Genomic DNA, 19,375 nt, shown 5'->3' with positions numbered 1-19,375 from the left:
GTTAAAATTAAAAAATATTTAAAAAAGGAAGTTGAGGCTAGTTTTTAAATAGACTAAATAGAAAGTAACACAAACAAATTAAAGGAAACAAATGGAATAGAAGATTTGGTTATAGTTACATTATCAATGAATACAATTTATTTAACTCATAAGGGGTAGGACTATACACATTTTATTATTCTCGAATTCCACTTGTGAAATTATAATATTATTTGTTATTAGTATTTTACAATGTTTTGATTATTTTTTAAAACGAAGATGCTTTGATAAGGCCCGACATATTTCGTACATGGGCCTGGAAAACACAGGTCCATCTAGGCAAGATATGCATTGGGCCTTGAAAGCCATGGGGCCATTATCCATGTAGGTTTCAAGTAGGGTTGGATTTTTGGACACTTCTAATTGTATATATTAAAATTTTATTTTAACTTTTTTTCTTTTTAGATTCAAGAAATTACTATCCAAGTGTATTTAAATTGAAATTATTTTTAAAAAATCGATTTTGAATTAGTTGATTTGATTATTTTGAATTTATATACTATTTAGTTTCCTCTTCATCTTACAAAAACAAACATCCTAGTAAAAAGATCATACAGAATTATCTTAATAATTTCTTATTTATTGTAAATAATGTATTTGGTGGATGTTCATATACTATACTATTGTAGATATTAGAAATAATAGTTGGTGTTCAAATTGAATTTGAAGACTAAAAGTTGTTTTCAATTTAAATTTGAATACATACATACTTGTCCGACTTACCAACTTGAAATCAAGATTGATGTACTTAGAAAGTCAAGATTGGTGTACTTAGAAACTAAATATGGTATCTATAAATAGGCACCATTTGTACATTTTATACATACATAAGAAGTAGTAACAAACATACTACTAAAATTCTCTCTAGTTCTCTCCTTTGTTAAAGAAAGTTTGATATTAAGATTTTGTCTTTATTTTATAACACGTTATCAGCACGAGATTCTGTCAAACAAGGTGGGATTATAAATCTAAAGGATTTCAAGGTTAGTAATTTCTTATATTTTTTGTTTCGGTGAACATCACTAGAAGGTGAGATATGAAGTTTATCGTAAAGTTTAACAATTTAATTAAGTTTGAAGGATTCAATAATATGGTTGTGCAAAGGTATAACCAAAGAATTGGTTAAGTACGTGATATAGGTATCAAAAGTCATAATTTTCTATATATGTTTGTCTTTAAAGATGCTTATTTATTTATAAATTTTATGTATTTTGTTTGTTTAAAGGAAAGATATTCAAAGGTCCGTTATGAATTTTGTTGTATAATTTCACATATTATGTCACTGATTATAAGATTTTGGGTTCAAATTTCATCTCATTAAAAGGATAAAACATTGGATTAGAATCCCGATGAGCCATGATAAGATATTGAGTTTAAGTCTCATCAATTTATGCCTAAGACGTCTTTATATGGATAAGACATTGAGATTGGATCTCAATACACTATATTGATGATATTATGATGGTTAAGGCAAAATAATGGGTGTTAAGTGAAAAGTCATGAAACATATCCCATTGAATATGCTACATTCCTTGAAGTGAATGTGGTAGCATGCAGTGCATAATATGTCTGAAAGAAGACAAATAAAAGAACACAAGTGATTGAACTTATGAATATGAATATAGGTGTACCAAGGATAAAATCTTTCGTTACATTATATGCACGCCTCATGAAGGAACAATATCTTGAAAGAAATTCTAAGCTATCATAATTTGATAGGCTTAAGACATCATTATATTTCATTCCCGGGAATGAGAATTTTGATTGTTAAAAGTTACATATCCATTCCCTAAGGTGAATGTGATAGGAGTAACACCTCCATAAAAGGTAGAATAATTGAGAAGAAATATTATGAAATATACTCCAAAATAGCAAACTTGAAAAACTATTCATGTTCTAGTAAATCTGAAATTTACTAAGTAGAACTCATATAACATGGTAAACTTGGAGTTTACTAGTACAAGTTTGTTCATAAGTTGGCACGAACAATTTTGTCATCTCGAAGATGTGAATATTGAGTATTACACAACATATATATATTAAAGAATTAGAAAGTAATACTCTTCAAAGAACATTATGAGTTCTCAAATGATCCTTCAAAAGGTGAAGGTAATTTTTGACACTAATGAGCATGATATGAAAGGTCATTGAACATGTGATTGTCGTCCGACCTAATTTGATATAAGGTTTATAAATCCTTCATAAAAAATAAAGGAATATAAAGTGATGGCACACTTGACCTTTCAAAGTGATGTTGAGGTCTGTCATGTAAATATAATAAATTTCATAGCGCAAGAATGAACTTCTAATGAAAATTTATGAAGCATGTGAATATGATTATAATTCATTCCTTGAAGAGAATGGGATTTGTGATAAGTATTGTTAATGATCGATCATTCTTGAAATGAATTTGTCAAGATGAGATAAAAATTATTTATAAGGACATGTTGATGCATGGTTGGATAAATGTCACATCTCACCTCTACGGAAGGTTTGAGAAAAAAAAGAAAATTTTATTTTGACATAAATGATCATTGATCGCGTAAATTTTATTTTAACATAAATGATCATTGATCGTGTACTTGTAGTATGACATAAATATTTTTGATATGTTTATCTTGGATTGCCAAAGGGTAAAAGCAAGAAACAAGTTTTGCATATATAATATTTTAAGATTATGGCTATACTTATATGATTTTCTCCTTGAAGGAGATGTTCATCATATGAATGGTGTGTAAAATATGTGTAGTACACGAAATTAATTGAGAGCTTTGGAGCTTGAGTGTTACTATCTGGAAGAATGAAATTGTTCATAATATTGAGATTGTAATAAGTTTCAAAAGAAACTTATTAAGTTTCAAAAGAAACTTATTAAGTTTCAAAAGAAACTTATTAAGTTTCAAATATTTTGTCAAAAATAAATTATATTGAGACTATAATTAATGAAAAGATGTTATATCTTTATTATTACAATCAACGCGGGTAAGGCTATCCGCGCTTTTCCTCTTATTGTTATACACAACTATGTGCATGATGACAGAATCACATGCAATAAGTAAATTAAAAATTTACTGAAAAAAATATCTGTTGGTATGATGGTTGACCATCTCGGTTTAAATGTGATGCAAAAATAATTGAGACATATGGTCATATATTGAAGAAATAAAAGACTCTTTGCGAATTCTCATGTGCTGCTTGTTCTCACAATGAATTGATCATTGTACCAGCTAAGGTTGAGATGTATTCCCTAATTTTTTTTTTGGAACATATAAATGTTCGCCTGCCATGTGGACCGATTGCTATTATATAGTTTACTAGATGCATTTATGATATGGTCACATGTGCTTTTCTATTAACTAGCAATTTAATTTTTGCAAAGTTATTTGCTCGAATTATTAAATTAAGAGCATAGTTCCAAACTATAAATTATGTTGATAATGCTGGTTGATTTAGTAGAAATTATATGCCTCCAATTCTAGCTAAATCATTGATTATGAAAACAAATATCCCAAAAGAAATGTGATGTGAGATGTGCCATTCAAAATATAGCAGCATTCATATGCATCAATCCAACAAAGCTCCCCTATTACTATTGGTTCAAGGTCAAGAACCAGATAAATTTCATCCAAAAATTTTGGTGTGCTGCATATGATGCAATTGCTTCATCACAATGCACAAATATGAATTCCAAAATAAAGTTGGAAATAAATGTTAGATTTTCTAACATTAGGGGGAGAGTTGAATAACAGTTGAAAATTGTGCATGAAATAAATTATCTAGATCCTCATAATAATGTATATGTGAACTTGAAGTTTAAGAGAAAATTCATTTGCAAAATGTTGCAAACTAATTGTCAGATATGTTTGCCAACTCTATATGATAATTCAATTGTAAAATGCTCCAATGAAAAGCCTGTAAAAAGATGAAGTTTATGACACGCCTGAAGCATGATAGACCAATCGGTTTCAAAGGTAAAATTCCTTGAAGAAAAAGGAGCAAATGATCAAGATGGTCATGATAACGAGGCAAATACTTTGAAAGAGCACTGACATAACACTTCATTAAACCTTGACAAAGGTTCAGGTACCTGAATTGTAATGAATATGAGGAGATCTCCATTAAGTTATGTCTTATTAGAATCGATATCAAACAATCGTCGATGATGTCTTTGATATAATATAGTGCTTATAGTATCGAGGAACTTGGATACAAATCTGTCAAAGAGTACGGACAGATAAATTATTGGCCAAATAAAAATATGTAATTCAAGTAGTTTATTTCACTTGAAAAGTGAATATTTGGACTCATAATCCAAAGACCGGAAGTATAATGCCATTGGGGTACAAATGATTTACTATGCGAAAGTAAAATTCGTAAGATATAAAGTATGACTTGTGCCTTGGGGCATAAAGATTTCACAAAGTTTTTGGCATTATTGTAGGAGAATTATTCTCCTGTGGTGGATGAAATGGAGTTTGTTTCAGTTTGACAATATTGAAAAGCTTGAATATATATAATAAATTATTGTCATGTCTAGCTAGATGACAAAAGTTATATGAAAATCCTTGAAGGATTTAAAATGTTATAAAGCGATTCTATTGGATACCTTATAATTACAAAGATCGCTTAATTTGAAAACAGATCAATTTTGATCTCAGGAAAATGATTAGTAAGTATTATGTTTTAGTGCAGTTGGTGCACTTATGAATTGCGGAGCATTATTTATAAGAATAAAAGTGTGTGTTAAACTATGCGAGTATAATACGTGTGCTGCACTCTTTTTTTCTTAGCTGAGATTTTATTCCACAGGATTTTCCTGGCAAGGTTTTTAATGAAGCAGCTAACAATGCGTACTACTGGATATATATTCGAAGTATTTGACAAATGAAATATTTGTACATTTATGAACATACGTTGAAAAGACATAAAAGGATGCATCTTGATAAGCATAACTCTTATTTGATTTGCAGTTCAGACACTTGAAGATGTCACAGATAAAATGCTGAATATTATCACTTGACAAAATTTATATGAAAACTTGGTTAAGGATTCAAAATGTTTTGAAGCATATAAAAGTTTCTGGGAAACTTATCTATAATCCTTATATTGCATAAATCTATAACTTGAAAATTATTGGAACTCCTGAAGAGTTTTCAAAAGCAATATATTATTTACTGACATGAGAAATATGCTAAAATGAATTGATTATGAACTACCATATCTTAGTGCAATTGATGTACTAATGTATCCCGTAAATACTACAAAATTTGATCTTTTTTGGTTAATTTGTTAGCAAGGTACAATTCTGCTCCTACGAGGAGAGACATCGAAATGGGATCAAACATATGATCTTAATTTATTCTAAAGATGGCAGTTCCGATCTTGTTGATTATATTGATGCTGGGTATTTATTTAACCCACATAAATGTCGATATCAAACATACAATATGTTGACATGCGGGGATACTACCATATCTTTGAGATTTATAAAGCTGTCTATTATGGCCACTTCATCAAATCATGCGGAGATAATAGCTATTTATGAAGCAAGCCAAGAATGTGTGTGGTTGAGATCCATGATACATCTCATTCGAGAAAAATGTGATCTGGAATGCAACAAAGTACCCACTGTTTTATATAAAGACAATGCAGCATGCATAGCACAATTAAATGGTGGATTCATAAAAGGAGACAGAACGAAACACATTTCGCCAAAACTTTTCTACACACATGAACTCCAAAAGAATGGTGATATTGACGCGCGATAGGTCTGTTCCAGTGACATTTAGCAGACTTATTTACCAGAGGATTGCCGACCTCAATATTTGAGAAGTTGAGATACAACATTGGGATGCGCCGTCTCTTAGACATTAAGTTATATTTTTATCTGGGGGAGTACATACATGTTGTACTCTTTTTTTCTTAAACAAGGTTTTATCTCACTGAGTTTTCCTGGTAAGGATTTTAATGAGGTAACAAACAAGATGTATTACAAACCCTTATTGTACATCTTATTTACTTTAGAATTTCTCTTCACATGAACATCTAAGGGGGAGTATTGTAAATAATGTATTTGGTGGATGTTCATATACTATAGTACTGTAGATATTAGAAATAATAGCTGGTGTTCAAATTGAATTTGAAGACTAAAAGTTGGTATTTAATTTGGATTTGAATAAATACATACTTGTTCAACTTACCAACTTGAAGTCAAGATTGGTGTACTTAGAAACTAAGTATGGTATCTATAAATAGACACAATTTATACATTTTAGGCTGAATACATATACAGGCTCCTCAATAATTTGACCTTTTTCCGTATAGATACTTCAATTAAACCATGTACCTATTGAACTCTTTACTCCTTCATAAAATATGTCAATTGAACACAATCGCTGATGTGGCGCTGACTTGGCGTGACATGTGTAATACACACTCCAAATATAGAGTGAGAAGCCATAATTAGTAAAAAGATTAAATATAAAAAACCCCAACCAATAAAAAAAAAAAGAAACTTAAAATATTTTTTTTTTTTTAAATAATCACCATATTCATTTCTTCTCCATATCTTCTTCTTCTCCTCCATTAATGGCTACAACCAAGAAAAAGAATATCAATTCACTTATCATTTTAGGATATTTCGATATTTTATTTATGAATTATTGTCTGCACGCATATAGTAAGATTGTATAAAATTAGAAGACTTTTAATAATTTTTTCAACTGTGAAATTTTCATATGTATGAGAAGCATACAATTTAGCAAAACCAAATTATACTATCCAAACAAATTTTAACTTCAAACAAATTTCACGATTCTATACTCCGTCACATCGCCGATGGCCGGAATAACCATTACCCGATTGCTCACCATCTCTCCACCTCCGTCCTCCGCACTACCCAAATCTTTTCACCACTTTTTTCCAACCCAAATCCCTAAAACAGTTTTTTCCTTTTACTTTCCACAATCAGCTCGCTCCTAAGCAGATGAGGGGGGGCTGTGTTCAATCGACGAGGGGAGGCCTGTTCAGTTGATGAAAAGGAGAGGGGGCTGTTCAATAGACGAAAAAGGAAGGGGGGCCTGTGTTCAATTGGGGTGGGGGGGTGAGGTGAAAGAGAAGGGTTGTTGGGTGGGGGGGGGGGTTGGAAGAGAAAGGCTGGTGGGGTGGGGGTGTATTAGTTTATTTTTTTAATTTAAATTTAATTTTATTAAAAAAAAATTAAAATTATTTTAAGTTAAAATAATACGTGTCACTATTTGATTTGCCACTTTGCCACGTCACTAGCGTGTGTATTACACACGTTTTATAATTTTTGCCACGTCAGCAAATTGGGCTCAATTGAAACCATTTGTGAAGGAGTAAAGGGTTCAATAGGTACCTATCTTAATTGAGGTGCCTATATGGGAAAAGTGAAATAGTTCAGGGGCCTGTATATGTATTCCGTCTACATTTTATATATACGTAAGAAGTAATAACAAATATATTACAAAAATTCTCTTTAGTTCTCTCATTTGTTAAACAAAGTTTGATATTAAGATTTTGTCTTTATTTTATAACATTATTCTTATTATTATATCAAATAAAATATTTATTCAAGCAATTAAATTTCTACTATATAGAAGACCGATGCAATGAACGACCAAGGGCAGAAGAGTAATTTTACTCTAACAAAAATAAGAGTAATTTTACACTACCAAAAATACTCTATTTCCCCTGTTCAAGAACAGTCCAGTTCCGTCCTCCTCTGCTTCGTCCGCCGCAATCACCGCCGTCCTCCTCCTCTGATGAAAACTCCACGACTACATCGCTACTGGAACACTAAGTATTACCACTGAAGCTTTTAGTACTTCCAAAGTTCTCCATCTTTCGCTGAAATTTGCAGCCTATTCCTTCTCTCCAAAACATAAGTTAAATCTTCTGCGCTTCGCTTGGTGCTCATCATTCTATCAATTGGTTAGTTCTTGCTTTATACTATTTCTTTGTTGATCTTATTAAGGGTTTAAATCGGGCTATCTGTTGATATTGCGAGTTCACATTTGTATTGAAAGTAGTAACTCAACTTTGGCTTGATTGTCCAGAGAAACTGCATGGGTTTCTCGATTAAAAGTTAGTTCCATCGTCTACCCGTTATTTTTTAGGTATTCTTTATATTCGAACCTCAGACTCCAAAAATTGAATTTTGAGTTGTACGTTTCTTTTATATTTAGCTGGGTGTATTTAATTGATAAGAGAATTTGAGCTAAAAGTTGCTTTTGGAGTAGTGAAAATGGGGTTAAAATTAAGGTTTAGAAATTTAGATTGCAGGTCAAGTGCTTGATAAAAGTAACGGCAGGGCTTTCACTTGATTGTTCATAGATTTAGCTTATCGTATCATTTGATAGTTATTTATTCTGGTTACTTGTAGGACCTCCTCATACTTCACATTAATGGATGGTTATAGGGGTGTATAGTTATGTTCATATGATTATGGTTAACAATACGACATATAGTGGGAGTTCATTTCCCAGGATTGATTCCAAATAAGATCATATTATTTACTATGCATGTTTTTGTATTATATTTGTGTGAGATTACTGCATCTACCTTCTAATTAATCTGCATACACAACCCTCTGTAACCTCACTCATGGTATTACTCTCGGTGTTTTTTCTCTGTGAAGTTGAATAGAAACACAATATTATAGATATTGGGGTTCTTGGAGCAAATCAACGGTATTAGTTTTTCTAGCAGATGTAGACTCAATTTTATTCCTCTATAGCAAAGCAAGACAAAATAAAGGAGGGTAGCTAGAAAGCTAGATAATTAGATCTTCCTAGCAGGCTCTTCCTCATTAAGTTTTGATCAAATGTGTTTGATATCCGCCATCTTCATTTGCTGCATCAAGAATCTGGAATACTTGATAAAAAATAAAAGGATAGTGTTAGGCTGATTTAGAAAGGGATCTTTGACGTAATAGGTGAAGTCGCTTCCATTCGGCAAGAAGGTTACGGGTTGAAGTTGTGGAAACATCATCTTACAGAGTGCAAGTTAAGGCTGTGTAAAATAGTGGTCCAGAATCACACACATAGCGGGAACTTAGTGCACGAGGTTGTCGTTTTATAGATAGCTAAAGGTGAGTACAAATCCACCTTTTACATGATGACGAAATAGATCAAAAACACACTTTAAAGTATAAATGAGTTAAATGATCAAAAACGCACGTAAAGTATCCATTTTTTTTTTAGTTTCATAGTTGAACTATACGTTTCTTACCTTAACTATGAGGTGTGTAAGGAGATGCAAGAGGTTGGCGATAGTTTATTCGAAGAGGAATAGAGGTTGACTTGGTGAAATATTAATACAATTTTCTGGATTAGCATTTGAAACTTCACAAAATTTGAAACAATTTAGTCCTGGATATGTGGTAGAAAATATTATGCAATTGAATGTTACAGATACATTAGAAAAAAGCCTCTCCCCCTTTTTTAACTATGACAATCTATATTCCATATCAGTATTTCAATAGATAAAGGCATTATTGAGGGTCTATTCAAGATATGGGATAATGTGTGAGTGCACACTACCCTCTTCAAATTTGTGAAATTGTATTGGGTATGTTGTAGTAGTAGTAAAAGATAGTTACTCCTTGAGCCGGGGATTTATCGAAAGCAACCTCTCTACATCCCAACCCATGGTATGGTTAAGGTTATTTTTGCTTGTGTTAGACTGTTGTGGTTCTCTTTTAACTACAAAGCATGACGGATAAATAAATGAGATGCTTGGACTTTGTACAAAAGCTCAATTGCATCAACTTGACAGAACAACATGGTTTTTGCCTACTTATTCAGAGAAAGAGAGTTGAATTTCATCGAGTCATGATCACATTTTTTTCGAACTAGCAACTATGGATATACTTTTGACACTTCTAGAGCTAATAACTATGGACTTAATTCTTCTGTAGAGCATAGCGTTCTGTGCTTGAATCTATGTATTTTTATTTTTCAGAAGTGTTATTAGTTTACCTAGAGAGGATATACTAATTCAAATATTTTGTGGTATAGAGAGAGAGGAGTGATAAATAGCATTGTGATGCTTTCAAAAGAAGAAAAAAATGAAAGAAACTCTTTGAAGTTTACACTTAGACATATACAAACTTTATGTATTTGTGCAGCCACTTTATTTTGATCAGGACTTTGCTAGACTGGATATGCTAAGAACTAGCATCTCTTTTACCTTCTTCATATCTCAATACTCCTATAGTGTGTCCTAATTATGTCCCAAATTTTCTTCTGCAAGTATAGTACGTTGGATGTAGTTGTAAATGTCCTGTGGTAATTTTAGCCCTGAATTTCTGTCTTGTTCTCTGTATATATTGATATTATATATGGCAGAAGTTTGATGTCAGATATATCATAACAACATAAAGACTAGATCCAGTGTAGATGAAAGCATATTCCACTTTCTATTTGACACCTGCAGGACCTTTATAGCAAAATAGTTCCATCACAATGACAATGTTGAACGAATAAAACTAGAGAGAACTGAGATTATGTTTCCTGTGATGGAGTTAGGGAGTTAGGCTACAGAAAATTTATTTTGTGATAATGAGATAATGTAAATCCAGGACACCACGCTACAAAGTTGCAGTAGAAAGACGTCCTTGATGGACTTGAGCTGAGTGGCAATAGAGTCTGTCATAGACAAAGTCATCTCTGTCGGTTTACTTACTGAATCAGTACTCTCAGGGATTCTTATTAGATATTTAAGTTTAATTGTCTAACTTACACCAGTAAATACAACCAACTAATTGGAGGAACTATTTAGATTCCCAATCAAAGCTCTAGCAACACCTATGCAGTTGAACTACCAGTCTAAGATCCATTGTCGAACTTACATTGGGAAGTGCAGATGGATCAATTTAGTTACCTTTCCTTATTCATCTTTAGTGGATATTTCTTTTATTATCTGATGATAAGTAGTTTTATTTCAGCGTCAAAGAATTGGAACTGGCTCCGCATGGTTTGTCACATAGGAACACTGTTAAACTGATGGTTTCCTTTCTTTACAAGTTTTATGTTGTTTACTAATGAATTACCACTCTAATTTTTATTGTCAAATTAATCCCAGGTCAGTTTCCGTAAGGAAAAACACCAATAATGATAGAGCAAAGGAAAAGCATTCCATAGAATTTGATTAACACGATTTTATGAATAAATACAATTATTTCATAGGAAACAAACAAAAGAATCCAAAGAAAAAAAGAAGACATAAAGAAATGGACAGACTTTACATTAATGCAACAGGCTGTGTGAAGATAACTTTCAAATTTCCCATTAGATTGGACAGAATTCAGGTAATAGTCATTGGAGAATCTGAATAATGATAGTACTTCCCTCAGGTTGAACAACTTAATGGAATCCAATATTTTAGTAAATGATATAAAAGTTAAGCTCTCCTATTTAACTTTCACATTATTAATCAACTCTTAAATGTTTAGTTCTTGTGATATACCCTTTTTCTATATTGACATAGAAACTAGGAGCAACGATTTCATTTTGAAAAGGGGAACAACAACAAAAGTTAAAGAGATGAAGAAGATTTTACTTTACCTTCCCAAATGGTTCTACAAGTTGGTGGATTGTTAGTTTTCTACTCCTTTCTCACCTGTTTGAAAGACAACAAAATTTAATATCATCCTCAAAACTCAATTTAACTACTCTAACCTTAATAAGCATTTTTATAAAATGGAATCAAAAAGCTTCCCAGGAAGCTTTAAAAAAATTAAAGTCATTTACCTAATCTTTAACAATAATATTGTTCTTTCTCCTAGTAGTATAGAAGAAACTTATAAGAATCAATAAGCTATATGGCACCAAGTGCCAAGCTATTTGTATCACTCTAATAGGAATTGTTAATCTCTAAATATATTGATTATAAGTCGGTTATAAGTCGGATACGAGCAATTGCAAGCACACGTATACACATCCATACATGACAAATTTCTACCATTTTACCATAAAGTGAGTGATATCTATGTTGATCGCATCAATAACAACATAGCGCATACAATCCTACGAGTGCAGTTTGGGGAGGGTAGTGGCTACCCAGACAAAGGAATCGATTATATAAAATAAAATTTATAACAAGGGATTATAATCAATATTATTTAACTCTAGTTTTTGTCCGATAAACACAGGGCTTAAGGGTTTCCTCCTCTCTTTCTGCCTCTTCTACTGCTCCTGAGCCCGGTAAGTTGCTGTTTTCTTCATCATCCCTTTTTAAAAGACACTTTTTTTCAACTTATTCAAACAGACTAAGTTAATATTATTCTACTTTTTGATTTTTAACTTATTTTAACACTTTCTAATTTAAAAATAAATACTTAAAAACACTTTTTTTTTTACTTTATCAAACCCCTTAAAAGCACCTAAAAATAAATCATTCAAACACCCCCTTTAACTCTAGTTTTTGTCCGATAAACATAGGGCTTAAGGGTTTCCTCCTCCTCTCTTTCTGCCTTTTCTACTCCTCCTGAGCCCGGTAAGTTGCTTTTTTCTTCATCATCCCTTGTTATAAATTTTATTTTATATAATCGATTCCTTTGTCTGGGTAGCCACTATCCTCCCCAAACTGCACTCGTAGGATTGTATATGCTATGTTTTTATTGATGCGATCAACATAGATATCACTCACTTTATGGTAAAGGGTAGAAATTTGTCATGTATGGATGTGTATATGTGTGCCTGGAATTGCTTATATTCGACTTATAATCAATATTATTGTTAATGATTAGGTAAATCACTTTAATTTTTTTATATTTTTGAGGCTTCCTGGGAAGCTTTTTGATTCCATTTTATAAATGCTTATTAAGGTTAGAGTAGTTAAATTGAGTTTTGAGGATGATATTAAATTTTGTTGTCTTTCAAACAGGTGAGAAAGGAGAATCTAGACGAATAGAAAAATAACAATCCACCAACTTGTAGAACCATTTGGGAAGGCAAAGTAAAATCTTCTTCTCTTCTTTAACTTCTGTTGAAGTTCCCCTTTTCAAAATGAAATTGTTGCTCCTAGTTTCTATGTCAATATAGAAAAAGGGTATATCATAAGAACTAAACATTTCAGAGTTGATTAATAATGTGAGTTAAATAGGAGAGCTTAACATCTATGTCATTTACTAAAATATTGGATTCCATGTACTGTCATTATTCAGATTTTCCAATGACTATTACCAGAATTATGTCCAATCTAATGGGAAATTTGGAAGTTATCATCGCACAACCTGTTGCATTAATGTAAAGTCTGTCCATTTCTTTATGTCTTCTTTTTTCCTTTGGATTCTTTTGTTTGTTCCCTATGAAATAATTGTATTTATTCATAAAACCGTGTTAATCAAACTCTATGTGATTTTTTCCTGTATATTGATATGTTTGTCTGGATCTGCAAACAATGTAATTGGTGTATTTGTTTACCTTTATTGTGTTGCTAAGTTGCTCGGAGACTCCAAAAATGTTGCCACACATGTGTTGGATCCTCCAAAAATGCACTACTTTTGGAGGATCCGAGTCTCCGACACACACCCAATGACATTTTTGAAGAGCGAGAACCTCGTAATTCTAGCTTTCATAAGAAAGACTGCACCAAGATTAAGCCCAAATTAAAAGAATAAAACCCAAAACTAAAGTCCCTGAACCCTCTTTCCCGGAGAAGAAAACCCTCCCTCCCTCATTAAAAGATGGGTGAGGATCACCTCCAGTAATTTTTCCTCCATTTTTGTCCAGTAATTTCATCAGATCGTGCAAGTCACCAAAACAAGATCTAAGGCTACAATTTTCTGAAACTTTTAAAAGAACGTAATCTTCTTCTCTTTCACTCTCAATCCCCTGTTCAGCACTTCTACAAATGTTGACAATTTATGATATGGGTTTATTTTGAACCAAAATGTGTTTCTACTATCCGTTTCTTCATTTTTGTTTATATCTTGATATTGCTGTCATTTGTCTTCTTCTTGCGATCCACCTATGAATAACTTTCCTTTTAAGCTGAGGGTCTATTGGAAATAGCCTCTCTACCCCACAAAGGTAGGGGCAAGGTCTGCGTACATCTCACCCTTCCCAGACCCTACTTGTGGGATTACACTAGTATGTTGTTGTTGTTTATTTCTGAACCAGTGGGTATATCAACATCAAAATGTTTAGATAATTAAGTGAAGTAGAATGAAAGTTTAAATTGGATGCTTAATTTTGGGATAAATTTTTTCTTATTTTATATATATATATATATATATATATATATATATATATATATATAAATTACATAAACTTCTTTGTTAACATGCAACTTTTTTTTTTTTTTTGTTTTTCAACTTTTGTAATTTCATTTAGTATTCAATACGAGATTTTGACTTATATTTTGCTGTAATTTGAGATTTTGAATTCCAAATTCTAGTAATTTTGAAATTGTTAGGCTGATGCAATTGAAAGACTGTAAAAGGCAATAGGCCACAGCTATTGATTGTTATATCATGTCCTTATTAATGTCATTGTAGTTTTAAGGAATCACTCTTTTTCCTGTGACACGTTTACTAAAATGAACATTAATTATTTCAGTTGTTACTCGTTAAATTCGTACAGATACAAGATGGAATTTGATTTTTGTTACAGCAAATAAACCACTGTGGTACTTGGTGCACAGTTTGCTTCAGGAAAGCCTGCTCTTCTTTTCTTTCTTATAAGTTGCAGAAACTTTTGTTGGTTCTCATTATCAACAGTAGAAGCACTAATCCATAAGGTTCGATTCTAATCAACAGTGTTTTTTATGTAGTAAGTAATACATGTATAGTCGTATAATAGAAAGCAAAGGGGAGAAAGGCCAAAGCAAAAAGAGGAAGAAGATAGAGTGGAGCGTAATAGAAAGTCTGAAAATAAAAGAAAAAAGAACGAAGCAGACTTCATTTTAACATAGTGAAGCACCATGGAAAAAACATGTTACACCAATCAGAATAAAAATGGATAGAAACTTATGTTACACAGAGAGCGAAATTTAATTTCTTAGTGCACATGTACTATGGAATTGTGAAATGATAGGCTAATCAGAAGAATGAAGATCGAGAATGTTGTAAAGATTTGTATTTGGGCGGGTTGTATTATAGCCCATGACCCATAGTTTAGCCCATCTTGACCCAAATGCCTTTGGGCAGGGTTGGGTATTAGCCCATTTATTTGTTCAGCCCAAACAATCCGTTTGCCATGCCTAAGTGTGGTCATGCTTTTATTGATTTAACTTTCTGGTGGAATGATTATTGGGAGAGAATTGATCTTTCCTCCTGCTTCTAGTTACTACATGAGTATGAACTGGAAATTTTGTTTTCTCTACGCTATGTAGTTTGAGTTGTCTATTTTTCATTAATATGATAAGAATCAAGCTAAAACTCATCTCACTGTGCTTTATTTATTTGCTCTTCTGTGCTCACAGATATGAGCCGATCAAGTGAAGCAGCCGCCATGAAGCGGAAAAGACCAAATATGGATTCACCTACTCAGGGACTTGTAGATGCTGAGCGTATAGTGCTGGATGTTGTCAGAAGTAAAAAGAATTTGGGTGTCTGGGTGGCAGAGGTGAAAAAAGAGGCAAACCTTGCACCAACTATTGTGGATAAATCCCTGACGTCGCTTGTGAAAAAGAAGTTGATAAAACAAGTCGTGAATATCCAAAATAAGGGAAGGAAACATTACATGGCTGTTGAGTTTGAACCTTCGGAAGATTTGACTGGTGGTGCATGGTACTCAGAAGGAAAACTTGATAAAGAATTTATCACTGTTCTTAGAGACACGTGTCTCAAAGTCATAGAAATGATGAAAGTTGCTACTGCAGAGGGAATCCACGACTTCTTGAAGAAACGTAAAGTTGTTGAGTGCACAAGTCAACAAGTTGCGGAAATATTGAACTCTATGGTTCTGGACAATGCTATTATTGAGGTAAAGAGCACCGGATTGGGAGAATATCATTCTATTGCTGTTGGATCAGTGTGCTATCGAAGTGCAAGTGGTGTTGCCTTAGGGACTGGTCCGAAAACAATAGGGCAAATGGCTTCAATTCCATGTGGTGCTTGCCCTAGGATTAGTTTATGTACACCAAATGGAATTATATCCCCACAAACCTGTGTCTACTACACTAAATGGTTGAACTTTGAATTTTGATGGACTTCTGATGAGCATTTGACATTGACGGGACCGATATCCTGAACACCCTTTACCACAGAACCCTTTTGGGAATTTTAATGATTTGGTTGAAATGTGATGACAAGCCACAACTTTTCAATATTAGAGCTCAGAATGTAATTTGCCCTGCATTATCAAGTTTGCAACTTAGTTGATCATCTAGCATGTTGCTACAAAAATGTTATTCATGCTTTGGATCTGTAATTCGGTTGACAATTCACTCTTTTTCCTTTCTGATTTATACGAAAATGAAATTATGTGTTTTGAGTTGATCTGATGTTCACCTTCTTTCCAAATAACATATGTAAAATCCAACGATTCATCAAATATACTAGCGTGAATAAACAAATCAAGCATTCATATGTCAATCAACTTCAGAGAATTAAAGACCTTACATTGAGTTCCTGTATAAAGCTACGCTTGTTCGATCCCCTTGTTATCCGTTATTAGAATCATGTTTCATGATTTGATTTGCTTGATCACATTAAGTCTGATTACCCTAAACAAAATTTAAGTTGCCAACTTTTAATTTGCAAAGCAATATACAAATATAGAAATCTCTATAAATTAATGAAGACGAATTATGTAATCATCAAATAACTTTTTGTTCTTTATTACTTAAATATATTTATTCACCAATTATTATTGTAACATTGCTAATATAACTTTCTCTCTAATATATTAAAAGTGTGAAGTACTTAGAAATGTGTTTGAACTTTTTTTGCTTTAGACAAAATCGTTTTATCACTATTTTTTTCTAATATTTAAGAGTTGCAAATTAATTAAATATATTTATGGTAAAATCTTTCCTTATTAGAAATCATCAGAATTAATAACAACTAACATTTTTTTATTAGTTTAAGAATTCTAAATCAACTAAATTTGATTTTAAGAAGATTTAAAAAATCTATAAATCTATATCTACATTATATTAAATCCATTAACCACTGAAAATTTATGGCGATAAAATATATACCTGCTTACAATAAAATATATGTTTTAAACTTTTTGTACTTCATTAAAAACCTTCGTAAATAGATAAAATTGTCTAATTTTAAATAATCAATAATTATATGTGCGAGGAACTTGTGGCTAAATTAATTTATATGATATCTATAATCTATATCTATAATCTCTATTATATTAAAAGTGTAAAGGCCCTTATAATTGGCGCTTGCCTTTTTTACCCTTCATTAAAAGTCTCCACTTTAAACAAAATCGTCTTTTTCCCTTTTATGATATTAAATATTAATTTAAATTGCAAAATCCTATATTACATAGTTATTTACATTACAAAGTCCTATTCTATTTCAGGTAGGTAACTTCTACAAATTATTTTCTTAAATTAAGTACCTCAATTAAAATACCTTATATACTTCTTTTTCTCACGTTCATAAAGATAACGATGGAGACGACTCCTATGAGGGAAAAGAAAAAGAATAAGCTAAATTACATAAATCAATTCTTCAAAAATTGACTTGCACTTTGTTTTCTCATGAAAACAATATGACAATGAGTTTACGCCGTACAACTGCTTTCTTTTGACGGTGATTTTCATTTTATTTGTGCAACGTGTAGTGATCTCAAACAAATATGTGTTTACGTTAATTTTTGTTAAATTAATTTTGTTATTTGATTATTATTATTATTATTATTATTATTATTATTTTGAGTTGAGGATCTATCATACATAATCTTTTAGTGCATAAAAGAAATAGTAGTAGAATAAAGGTAAGTTCTACGTGTACGAATATTGTTATTATTATTAATGTTGGTGTCGCAGATATCATATGTACTTATAAGTTGCTATAATGGCTAAGGTTTTACTTGGACATCACATGCGCAATCATCAATATTGAAAAGGTAGGCATTCATGATATGCTATTTTTTGTTGTATTTTCATTTAATTCTGAATAGTGTATTTTCTTTTAACAAAAACGGATGAGAGAAAAAATATGTAGAAAAAATGTGTGTTGTTTGAAATTGAGTTATTCTTCTATAAAATTATTTCTTCTTCAATTTTCAATTTTGAAGTTGTTTGTATTATTGTAGTCGAAAGAAAGTGAAGACAAAAGTACCTTAACTTTTTTTTTTTTTGAATCTATGATAGATGATTTAGTATTAAATTTTATGTTTTTTTGTGCTGGAGTTTTCTTAAATTTTGGTTTTATTGTAGTAAAAAAGAAAGTGAAGACAAAAGTAAGTAAAGTCACTTTTTTCTTTTTGCAATAGCTTTATTAAAGTATATCTTTTTAGAACTATTTTGATATCTCGATTAATGTATTGTTTTGTTGATATATTGATCATCGTATTATTTTATTGTGGTACATTGGTGCTATATGAATATTCCATTGAACTTGGGTTCAATCAAGACAGGTCAAATTAAATCAATTCTAAAATAAAGACCATCGGATAAAGAAAAATTGAGGTAAGCAGCCACCTACTTTGAGAGTTATGTATCAATTTAATTTCTTTGACTATTAGATTTAAGATTTTTATGGAGTACATATCGAGAATAGTAAAAAGATCTCTACCTTTGTATCAGATTTCATGTCAAAGCACACTATTATTTCTTAAACCTACCTTCACTTCGACTTTTTGTCATCATAAGCAAAGATTTATTTTTAACAAAGTAATTTCTTTTGTTAGTTGAAGTTGATCGTTGGTGGGTTTTGGTTTTGATGAATTCAATTGATCCAATTTTATTTTTTTTTTTTGTTGAGAAGTTCAATATTCTTTCAAATTGAGTTATTAATGGGTTTAATCAAACCTATTTAGCTAGCGTATTAGGGCTAAATCTTTTCAAAGCATGTCTGAAAAATTTTAACTCGCGAAGATCTATGTTTTTTTTGTTCTTCGTCTGATAATATAATTGAATACTTTGTTTTTTTTTCTCAAATTATCAATTTTATTTTCAGTGTTTTGTTTATACATAGAAGCATCATGGGTTCTTTATCAGTAAAAGTTTTTCTCTAAATTCAGGTAACTATTATATATGTTTCTATCGTCTTATAACACCTTTTTTTCTTAGTGATTTTGTCTTGCCTGAAGGGGAGTCTTGGAGTAACTGGTAAAGTTGTTGCCATGTGACAAAGAGGTCACGAATTCAAGCCTTGGAAACAAACTCCGACAGGAATGCA

At 31.6% G+C, this 19,375-nt stretch overlaps 1 protein-coding gene across 10 annotated transcripts; it reads left to right on the top strand.

The window, feature by feature from the left end:
- Window positions 1–860: 860 nt before the first annotated feature.
- Window positions 861–16,507, top strand: LOC107864545 (DNA-directed RNA polymerase III subunit RPC6). 10 transcript variants are annotated; one of them, XM_047408996.1, is made up of 5 exons: window positions 7,678–7,992; window positions 12,215–12,266; window positions 12,504–12,558; window positions 12,949–13,020; window positions 15,490–16,507. In XM_047408996.1, the coding sequence occupies exon 5, from the start codon at window positions 15,492–15,494 to the stop codon at window positions 16,212–16,214; it is 723 nt and encodes a 240-aa protein (XP_047264952.1). In that variant the 5' UTR covers window positions 7,678–7,992; window positions 12,215–12,266; window positions 12,504–12,558; window positions 12,949–13,020; window positions 15,490–15,491; the 3' UTR covers window positions 16,215–16,507. The 10 variants fall into 10 exon arrangements, with proteins under 10 accessions (XP_047264954.1, XP_016566441.1, XP_016566435.1 ...); XM_047408998.1 differs by lacking the exons at window positions 7,678–7,992; window positions 12,215–12,266; window positions 12,504–12,558 and adding exons at window positions 861–1,022; window positions 14,649–14,805; XM_016710951.2 differs by lacking the exons at window positions 12,215–12,266; window positions 12,504–12,558 and adding an exon at window positions 14,649–14,805.
- Window positions 16,508–19,375: the final 2,868 nt, after the last annotated feature.

The sequence above is a fragment of the Capsicum annuum genome, chromosome 3, assembly GCF_002878395.1.
Source record: "Capsicum annuum cultivar UCD-10X-F1 chromosome 3, UCD10Xv1.1, whole genome shotgun sequence".
Taxonomy (NCBI): Eukaryota; Viridiplantae; Streptophyta; class Magnoliopsida; order Solanales; family Solanaceae; genus Capsicum; species Capsicum annuum.
Note: the sequence above shows the minus strand (reverse complement) of the source record. Positions and strands in the feature narration are given on the sequence as shown.